The sequence below is a fragment of the Aquarana catesbeiana genome, linkage group LG02, assembly GCF_042186555.1.
Source record: "Aquarana catesbeiana isolate 2022-GZ linkage group LG02, ASM4218655v1, whole genome shotgun sequence".
In the NCBI taxonomy this organism is placed as follows: Eukaryota; Metazoa; Chordata; class Amphibia; order Anura; family Ranidae; genus Aquarana; species Aquarana catesbeiana.
In genome coordinates this window covers 17,896,785-17,907,694 of record NC_133325.1, presented here as the reverse complement: position 1 = coordinate 17,907,694, position 10,910 = coordinate 17,896,785, and the positions used below count along the sequence as shown (strand labels likewise).

Here is a 10,910-nt window from a genome sequence, read left to right as displayed (position 1 = left end):
CCGGGAGGTGTATATATTGGGGTCTCCCCCAGGAGGTGTATATATTGGGGTCTCCCCGGGAGGTGTATATATCGGGGGCTCCCCGGGAGGTGTATATATTGGGGTCTCCCCAGGAGGTGTATATATCGGGGTCTCCCCGGGAGGTGTATATATCGGGGTCTCCCCCCGGAGGTGTATATATTGGGGCCCCCCATACAGAGTCCGATGCCTCCGGTGGGGGGATCCGATGTCCGGTGGGGGGATCCGATGTCCGGTGGTGGGGGGAGGTTCCGATGTCCGGTGGGGGGATCCGATGCCTCCGGTCGCTGTGTCCTCCGGGTGGAGCCGCTCTCCCCTCCCCCCTCCGCTCTCCTCCTCCAGCGCCCTCTAGCGCCCCCAGAGTAGATCGGACGGTCCGGCGGTTACATTGTATCCTCCCTGAGATCCTCCCCCGGTAGGTCGGTCGGTCGGTCCCCGGGGTGGCAGAGGAAGTGTGCGGGCGGCCATGAGACCCTGAGGAGGTGGGGGAGGGGATCCCTGGCAGTGGCCCCCCAAGCGGCCCCCCTGGACACCCGGCCGGCTCCCGCCTTTGTTTTGCAGAACTTTGGGGAAAGTTTAGTAAATAGGAGGAGGGTGGGGGAGGGGAATCCGGTGCCAGGAGGGCGACATACCCCATCCGGATCTATCATACTTCAACCGGACCCTTCCCTGGGATTGTATATAGTCCATAGGGATCCTACCCAAGGATCAGACATACTCCAAGTGGACCTTTCCTGGGGATCTGACATACTCCACCGGATCCTTCCTCTGGGATTATACATACTCCAACTGGATTCTTCAGGCATCTGACATTCCCCATCTGGACCCTTCCCTGGAGTCATACATACTCCAACTGGACCCTTCCTTGAGATCAGACATACCCCAATTGGATCTGACACCCCCCCCCCCCCCCCCATCTGGACCCTTCCTTGGGATTGTACATCATCCATAGGGATCCTTCTCTGGAATCAGACATACTCCATGTGGACACTTTACAGGCATCGACATCCCCCCACCTGGACCCTTTCCTAATATCAGACATACCCCATTCGGACCCTCTTCATCTGACCCTCTTCATCTGGATCTATTTCCAAGGATTGTACAAACTCCATCCAGATCCTTCCTTAGACCTACACATACCCCATCTGGAGCCTTCCCTGGGATTTTACATACTCCAATTGGATCTATCCCTGGGATCTCACATGCCCTGAATGCACCCTTCATACATTCTTCATCCAGGCCCTTCCCGAGGATCTACCATACCCCTTTCCTGAGATCTGACATAGTCCATCCAGATCCTTCCTTAGGCCCACACATACCCCATTTGGACCCTTTCCAAGGATCTGACATAATCCAATTGGATCTGTCCCAGGGATCTCACATCCCCCATATGGACCCTTCCCTGGGGTCATACATACTTCATTTGGGCCCTTCCCAAGGATCTAACCTACCCTTTTCCTGGAATCTGACATAACCCCTTCTGGGCCCTTCCCAAGGATCATACATACTCCTCCAATTGGATCTGTCCCTGGAATCTCATATCCTCTATCTGGACCTTCTCCCTGGTATCTGACATACTCCAATTGGATCTATCAGTGGGATCTGACATACCCTATCTGGACCCTTCCCTGGGATCTCATCCTCTATCTGGACCCTTTGCCGGAAAAATGGCGTCCAGCGTCTCTGGCGCTGCCCAGGGGGCTGCTGGGAACATGGCCCTCCCCTGGTATCACCGGGACCTGAGCCGAGCGGCGGCCGAGGAGCTCCTGGCCAAGGCTGGTCGGGACGGGAGCTTCCTGGTGAGGGACAGCGAGAGTGTCACCGGGGCGTACGCCCTCTGCGTCCTGTAAGTATAAAACCCTCAGGCCTGAGAGCCTTCACTGTCAGCTTGCTGACCACCCCCCCCCCCCAAATCTTCCAGGATCCGCTATTCGCTACAAGAGACAAGCGAAGCCATCAGACCGCGGATTCGGCGAATCTCTACTGGATCTTGGGCCCGTTGCACATCTCCGATTTTATCAGAATACGTCCCACCGGCAGCCCCATTGGTCGGTCACATTGTCCGACGCGGTGATCGATCCTCGGGCAAAGAACGCTGAATTCGGCACATTGCCCCGTACACGTTTCCGACAGATCGGAGAAACGCGGCTCGCCAGATTCCAGGAGGTTCACCGAATTCGTAAAAAACGATTCGCTCGTTTCAGGAAAGGGCCGAAATCTGGCCTGCCGGTGGAAAGTTATTATTATTATTATTATTATTATTATTACTACATTGTATATTCTCTGTGTTCTGTTTTTATATTATTAGTAGTAGTAATAAGATTGTTGTTGTTTGTTACTTTGTATCTTTTCTGTTTATATTATTATTACTATATAAAAACAGAACACAGAGAAGATGTAGTAGGATTTTCTGTTTTATATTCCTATTTATTATTATTATTATTATTATGTTTATATAAAAACAGAACACAGAGAAGATGCAATGTAATAATATTATTATTATTTATATTCTTCCTATTATTATTATTAATATAATAATATTATTATTACACTGTATGCTCTCTGTGTTCTGTTTTTATATTATTAGTAATAGTTGTAATATTGTTGTATGTTACTATTTTTGTTACTTTGTAGCTTTTCTGTTTATATTCTTATTAATAATATGATTCTTATTAATAACAGAAAAGCTACAAAGTAACTAAAATAGTAACATACAACAACGATACTATTACTATAACTAATAATATAAAAACATAACACAGAGAAGATACAATATAATAATATTATTATTAATAGGAAGAAGAATATAAACAGAAAAGATACAAAGTAACAAAAATAGTAACAAACAACAAAAATACTACTACTAATAATAATATTATTACATTGTATCTTCTCTGTGTTCTGTTTTTATATTATTAGTAATAGTATTGTTGTTGTATGTTACTATTTTTGTTACTTTGTATATTTTCTGTTTATATTCTTCTTCCTATTATTATTATTATTATTATTATTATTACAGTTTCTTATAATGTATGTCAATTCCTTTTCTTCTTTCCTTTGGAAGGAGTGGGGAAGGATTAGAACCCCTGGGGGGGGGCCACAGTAAGAGTTAGGCTCCGCATCCACTAGTGCGACTTGTCATGCGACTTTGGACACATACAGTCGCATGACAAGTCACAGCCCATTGATTGCAATTGCAAACGTTCCCATCTATGTGACTTAACGTTTGCCGCCACTTTGAAAAGTTTCCTGCACTACTTTGATGCGACTTTTGATCTAGAGACTGTAAAGTTGGATCAAAGCTTCACTCCAAAATCGTGCGACTTTGTGGTCACAATAGTGGGAATGTAGCCTTACACCCCCCCCCCACCTGACTCTTTTGGCAGGGGTAGCTCTTGCTGACGGCGACCCGTTCAAGTGCATGGGGCCGCTCTGCAAGCGCCCTCCCTCCCGCTTCTGCGTGAAAGTTGCGCCGCACTTGTGCGGGGGATCAAGAGGTTAGAGCAGGCGGCGAGGAGGCGATGCCACGCTTCCTCACCGCTTGTCAAAATGCACTCTTGAGAGTGACCTGAATGTGGATTTCTCTTCAGAGAGCATCGCCCTTAGCCCTCGTTCACATTGACTCCGGCTTTTAAAAAAATTGCGCAACTTCATCTGAAATCGCATGCACGTCGGTGCGACTTGGGGGGGTGACTTGGAAGACATCTGTGTGGTTTCATGAACAGACGTCTATGCAAGTCGCACCCCGAAATCGCGGAAAAAGTAGTGCGGGAACTACTTTTTGCAAAACAATGCGGCGCCGCAAAGTCGGCGTCGCACCGATCTGAACAGTGCTATGGCCGGCAATAGAATGCGACTTGTCATGCGATTTTTTTTTTTTTTTTTTTTTGATCTGTCCAATCGCATGACAAGTTGCTCCAATGTGGACGAGGGCGTAATCTTACAAAACAGGCTGAACCAACATGTTGCACGCGGTTGCGGCGCAGCCCTATTGCCCTTTAATGGTTCGCAGTCGGTGGTGGTACTGCCCCCCCCCCAACCTTTCTTGTGTGGTAAAATGTTGTCACCAGAACAGGAAGTGAAGGGAAATCTCTCGAATGGAGCCCCTGATAGCAGTAAAGAGTAGAACTATAGGCAGTAGATCTGTTATTTCCCCCACTTCATGTAACGGCCAAGCTGGCCAGGAAAAGTGACAGTTGTAGAGGATGGGTCAAACCATATAATATCACGGGGGGGGGTTGAGAATAGCCAACTTTAATTTTAATATAATATATAGTCTTGTGCGTTGTGACAATGAACTGTCTGGAGTCTTGTGCGGTGTGACAGTGAACTGTCTGGAGTCTTGTGCGGTGTGACAGTGAACTGTCTGGAGTCTTGTGCGGTGTGACAGTGAACTGTCTGGAGTCTTGTGCGGTGTGACAGTGAACTGTCTGGAGTCTTGTGCGGTGTGACGGTGATCTGGTTGCGCTGTGAGCGGAGCTCATCTGACATTCCTGTGCGTTGTCCCGGGAATAACTCGGCACAGGAAGTGGCGGCACATCCTCGGCTGAGCCATAAATCTGGAGTCCTCTCCACCGCAGCCAAGTTGTGGGTTTCCTGTCGGGGGCGGAGTCACCTTTTGTACGCCGCGGCCTTCCTGTCCCAGCGCAGAGATCACTGCGAGCCGAGGAAGTCACTGAATGGTCGTCCGCAGATCCCTCCGCCGTGACTGCATTGTTAAAATGTATCCAATATACAGTGCCTTAAAAAAGTATTCATACCCCTTGAAATTTTCCACATGTTGTCATGTTACAACCAAAAACGTAAATGTATTTTATTGTGATTTTATGTGATAAACCAACACAAAGTGACACATAATTGTGAAGTGGAAGGAAAATGATAAATGATACAAATAAATATGTGAAAAGTGTGGGGGGGCCATTTGTATTCAGCCCCCTTTACTCTGATACCCCTAATTAAAATCTAGTGGAACCAATTGCCTTCACAAGTCACCTAATTAGAGAATAGAGTCCACCTGTGTGTCATTTAATCTCAGTATAAATACAGCTGTTCTGTGAAGCCCTCTGAGGTTTGTTAGAGAACCTTAGTGAACAAACAGCATCATGGGCGGCACAGTGGTGTAGTGGATAGCACTCTCACCTAGCAGTAAAAAGGGTCGCTGGTTCGAATCCCAACCACGACACTACCTGCCTGGAGTTTGCATGTTCTCCCTGTGTCTGCGTGGGTTTCCTCCGGGTACTCCGGTTTCCTCCCACACTCCAAAGACATGCTGGTAGGTTAATTGGATCCTGTCTAAATTGTCCCTAGTATGTATGAATGTGAGTTGGGGACCTTAGATTGTAAGCCCCTTGAGGGTAGGGACTGATGTGAATGTACAATGTATATGTAAAGCGCTGCGTAAATTGATGGCGCTATATAAGTACCTGAAATAAATAAATAAATAAATAAAATAAATGAAGGCCAAGGAACACACCAGACAGGTCAGGGATAAAGTTGTGGAGAAGTATAAAGCAGGGTCAGGTTATAAAAAATATCCCAAGCTTTGAACATCTCACGGAGCTCTGTTCAATCCATCATCGGAAAATGGAAAGAGTATGGTACAACTGCAAACCTACCAAGACATGGCCGTCCACCTAAACTGACCGGCCGGGCAAGGAGAGCATTCATCAGAGAAGAGCCAAGAGGTCCATGGTAACTCTGGAGGAGCTGCAGAGATCCACAGCTCAGGTGGGAGAATCTGTCCACAGGACAACTATTAGTCGTGTTCTCCACAAATCTGACCTTTATAGAAGAGTGACAAGAAGAAAGACATTGGTGAAAGAAAGTCATAAGAAGTCCCATTTGCCGTTTGTGAGAAGCCATGTGGAGGACACAGCAAACATGTGGAAGAAGGTGATCTGGTCAGATGAGACCAAAATTCAACTTTTTGGCCTAAAAGCAAAACGCTATGTGTGGGGGAAAACTAACACTGCACATCACCCTGAACACACCATCCCCACCGTGAAACATGGTGGTGGCAGCATCATGTGGTGGGGATGCTTTTCTTCAGCAGGGACAGGGAAGCTGGTCAGAGTTGATGGGAAGATGGATGATGCCAAATACAGGACAATCTTAGAAGAAAACCTGTTAGAGTCTGCAAAAGACTTGAGACTGGGGTGAAGGTTCACCTTCCAGCAGGACAACGACCCGAAACATACAGCCAGAGCTACAATGGAACGGTTTACATCAAAGCATATTCATGTGTTAGAATGGTCCAGTCACAGTCCAGACCTAAATCCAATCGAGAATCTGTGGCAAGACTTGAAAATTGCTGTTCACAGACGCTCTCCAACCAATCTGACAGAGCTTGAGATATTTTACAAAGAAGAATGGGCAAAAATGTCCCTCTCTAGATGTGCAAAGCTGGTAGAGACATCCCCAAAAAGACTTGCAGATGTAATTGTTCTACAAAGTATTGACTCCGGAGGGCGCCATACAAATGTCCCCCACACTTTTCACAGATTTATTTGTATCATTTATCATTTTCCTTCCACTTCACAATTAGGTGTCACTTTGTGTTGGTCTATCACATAAAATACATTTACGTTTTTGGTTGTAACATGACAAAATGTGGGAAATTTCAAGGGGTATGAATACTTTTTCAAGGCGCTGTATTCATCGTATTCCTGCCATGAGGGGTTTACTTAAAGCCCCGCCCCTCCCATCACCAGCACAAACCCTTATGGAATGAACTGGAAATCGCTTGCCGCAGTTCGATCCACACAGGATAAGACGTGCGCATTCCTGCAGCACCCCTACGCCCCATCAGGAAACCTGCATCCAGGGTCATGTGACGTGTACAACCTAGAGGGCATCATCTACTCAGGACAGAAGGAAGTGCTGCGCCGCACTGAAAAAAGTCAGACGCCGTTTAAACAATTAGGAAATATTCAAGTGTGTAAAGGGGTGGAGCCAGGAGGGGGGAGGAGCCAAGAGAAAAAAAATGCTATTTTAATAGGTGTAGGTCCACGTTAAATTTCCACCTAAAGAAGAACTACAGTCTCTTTCCATTTGGCTCCGCCCTCCTCTGGCGCCAGCGAGCCTTCGGCACCTCTGCGCACGCGCAGGGGATCTTATGCGCAATACGCAGCAGTTTTGTATCTTTTTTTTTTTCTTTTTCTTTTTAATTTTCCATCTTTGTGCATGCGCAAGGAACCCCATGCATGTGCAGATGTCCTGCAGGGCCCCTAAACCCTGCGCCACATCTGCGCAGTCGTAGAATCAGGGTGGGGGGGGCGCAAATGCCTCTCTTGTCACAAAAAAGACATTAAATTAAAAAAGACATTTTTTTTTAATTTTATTTTTTTTATTCAAATAAATTTCAAACTCAATAAAAATTCTATAAAAATAAATTTTCAGAAAGAAATTAAAAAATAAAATATCAACATATGAAGGTTATTTAAGTATTATATGTATATATAAAGTAATAATATATAACTATTGGCATTAAAGTATATATATATATGTATGTATGTGTGTGTGTGTGTGTGTGTGTGTGTGTGTATATATGTATATATATATATATATATATATGTGTATGTGTGTGTGTGTGTATGTATATGTATATATATATATATATATATAATATATATATAAATCTTCTTTTTTGGTGGGGGGGGTTAGAACCCCTCTCAGATTTTACGATTATCCCCTCACTTCCTGGCCCCGGTGTCACTCTCTTTATTTGTTCTGGTCGCTGTTCTCAGTGGGACAGGAAGTGAAATTCAAAAATGGGACAGTTGTCACCAAAGGAGAAAACTCCTAATAGGGACACCTGTATAGAGGACTTTCTCTCACTTCCTGTTGTGTCTCCAGGACAGGAAGTGAAGTGAAAGGTCCCAGAAAAAAAAAAAAGAATACTGGGCTTCCCACCGTTCTATTTTAGTAGGTGAAATGTCCCCAATCGGTACATTGACTTGACTTTGACCTTTCTATGAGATCTTCCAGGTAGGATCTGAACGTGACAACCCAGCAGCCTGGCCAGGGGGGGGGCGGTGGATCCCGGGCATCCGGTGTAGTCTGGGTCATTGGTGGATGTGTGTTTTTATAAACAGCCCAACAATGCTTCCTTCTAATCGCTTCCCGTCAGGAATGTCACATGTCCCCGAGGGCTGTACAGTGCGCTCCGCGTCACCCTATAATTATATCATTGTGTCCCCCGAGGGAGCCGTTCCCTACACACCGCAATTATACCAGGATACAATGTGTCAGAGCCATATACATGTATAATAATAATAGTGTGTGACTGTGGGGGGACATTAGAGTGTAAGCTCCTCTGTACAGAGATGGATGTGACTGGCTCCGTGTTCTCTGTACAGCACTATGGTATATGTCAGAGCTATATAGATGTATAATAATAATAGTGTGTGACTGTGGGGGGACATTAGAGTGTAAGCTCCTCTGTACAGAGACTGATGTGACTGGCTCAGTGTTCTCTGTACAGCACTGTGGTATATGTCAGAGCTATATAAATGTATATTAATAATAATAATAGTGTGACTGTGGGGGGACATTAGAGTGTAAGCTCCTCTGTACAGAGATGGATGTGACTGGCTCCGTGTTCTCTGTACAGCACTATGGTATATGTCAGAGCTATATAGATGTATAATAATAATAGTGTGTGACTGTGGGGGGACATTAGAGTGTAAGCTCCTCTGTACAGAGACTGATGTGACTGGCTCCGTGTTCTCTGTACAGCACTGTGGTATATGTCAGAGCTATATAAATGTATATTAATAATAATAATAGTGTGACTGTGGGGGGACATTAGAGTGTAAGCTCACAATCATTACAATAAGGAACGATGAGGAAGTGTATATAAGGACAATTAGTGTTGCGCTCTTGGGGGAGGGGCGCCTGGTATATTCGCTCGGGGTGGTTAATGTGTAACCTTCGCTGTTTGCCTTCTGATCTCTGTGGATAAGGCTCGGCTTTATATGAGTAAACTGACACCATAGGCAGTAATGGGGGGGTCTCAATATTGAGTTGGTCCACCCTATGTCAGCGTCAACTCTTCAGAGAAGGCCGTCCACAAGGTTTAGGAGTGTGTCTATGGGAATGTTTCATCATTCTTCCAGAAGAGCATTGGTAAGGTCAGGCACTGATGTTGGACGAGAAGGCCTGGCTCGCTTTATCTGCTCTAATTCCTCCTAAACTGTACAGGCCAGTCAAGTTCCTCCACCCCAAACTCGCTCATCCATGTCTTTATGGACCTTGCTTTGTGCACTGGTGGGCAGTCATGTTGGAACAGGAAGGGGCCGTCACCAAACTGTTCCCACAAAGTTGGGAGCATTAAATTGTCCAATATGTCTTGGTATTCTGACGCCTTAAGAGTTCCCTTCACTGGAACTAAGGGGGCCAAGACCCAACCCCTGAAAAACAACCCCACACCATAATCCCCCCTCCACCAAATGATTTGGACCAGTGCACAAAGCAAGGTCCATAAAGACATGGATGAGCGAGTTTGGGGTGGAGGAACTTGACTGGCCTGTACAGTTTAGGAGGAATGAGAGCAGATAAAGCGAGCCAGGCCTTCTCGTCCAACATCACTGTCTGACCTCACAAATGCTCTTCTGGAAGAATGGTCAAACATTCCCATAGACACACTCCTAAACCTTGTGGACGGCCTTCCCAGAAGAGTTGAAGCTGTTATAGCTGCAAAGGGCGGAGCCAACTCAATATTGAACCCTACGGACCAAGACTGGGATGCCATTAGAGTTCATGTGTGTGTGTAAAGGCAGGTGTCCCAATACTTTTGGTAATATAGTGTATGTCAACCAATCAATGAAATGATCGTGCGATAGAGGGTGAAGAGGGGCTTTGATTAACCCCTTTCCACCCAGGCCCGGAGTCCCTTTTAGGAGGGTCTGTATGTCTGAGGGGGGATGGCGTTTTGTGGGAAGGATCGGCAAAGAAATGAGCAGTTGGATTGGCTGCCACAGTGGTCACATGATCAGGAGCCGGTCCTGCCAGCTACCGATTGGCCAGTAGGGGGGCCAAGAACTGCCTTTTCTAGCTCGGTCTCTGTGCTGGGCGCGCTCTCACCCCAGAAACCTCATCCGCCCAGTGACGCCTATGTGCACCAATGTTCGCTCCTCTGCCACCGCACCAATCCTTTACATGGGCGACAACAGATTAATGGCAATCGCTCATGGCTAGACCAAGAACTTGGTACACAGATATCAATAAAAAAAAAGTTAAAGTAACGTTATTTAGTACAGTGCAGAAGGGTTAGAATGTCGGTAAAGTTTTTTTATTGCATTGGGTGCTTCCTCCTCTCGTCATTTCATGGTGTCACTGAGACGCGCAGTGAAGGGAGGAGAGAAATCCTTCCTGGACTTTAGTCTTTAAAAGCTCAACTCCAAGCAAACCAACCAAAGGAGCGTTATTTTGTCCATCCAGTCCTGAGATTTACACAGCTCCGCCACACACAGTCCTGTCTGTCAGGGGAGGCAGTTGCCTCTGTGGTCCTCACCCTCATTGTACTTTTACCCTCCACGACCTCATACCCTGGTGATGTCACGGCTCACGTTGCTGCTTCCTGTATTGTGTAACATAGTAACACTTCAGAGAGTACGTGATGCCCCACCATTGGCCGTCTATTGTGGCGGCTTCCTCTCCAGTGACCCCCTCGACCAGCTCTTAGTGCTCCTTCCTCTCCAGTGACCCCCTCAGCCAGCGCTTAGTGCTCCTTCCTCTCCAGTGACCCCCTTGGCCAGCGCTTAGTGCTCCTTCCTCTCCAGTGACCCCCTCGGCCAGCGCTTAGTGCTCCTTCCTCTCCAGTGACCCCCTCGGCCAGCGCTTAGTGCTCCTTCCTCTCCAGTGACCCCCTCGGCCAGCGCTTAGTGCTCCTT

The 10,910-nt window shown here is 46.6% G+C and overlaps 1 protein-coding gene across 2 annotated transcripts in view; it reads left to right on the top strand.

Annotated features, from left to right (window-relative positions):
• The first annotated feature begins 382 nt into the window (after positions 1-382).
• Positions 383-10,910, top strand: part of INPPL1 (inositol polyphosphate phosphatase like 1) — a 146,253-nt gene continuing 135,725 nt past the window's right edge. For both annotated transcript variants that reach the window (XM_073612640.1, XM_073612638.1), the window contains exon 1: positions 383-1,864. In XM_073612640.1, coding sequence (XP_073468741.1) covers positions 1,686-1,864 — 179 coding nt within the window. In that variant the 5' untranslated portion in view covers positions 383-1,685. The remainder of the gene's footprint in view (positions 1,865-10,910) is intronic.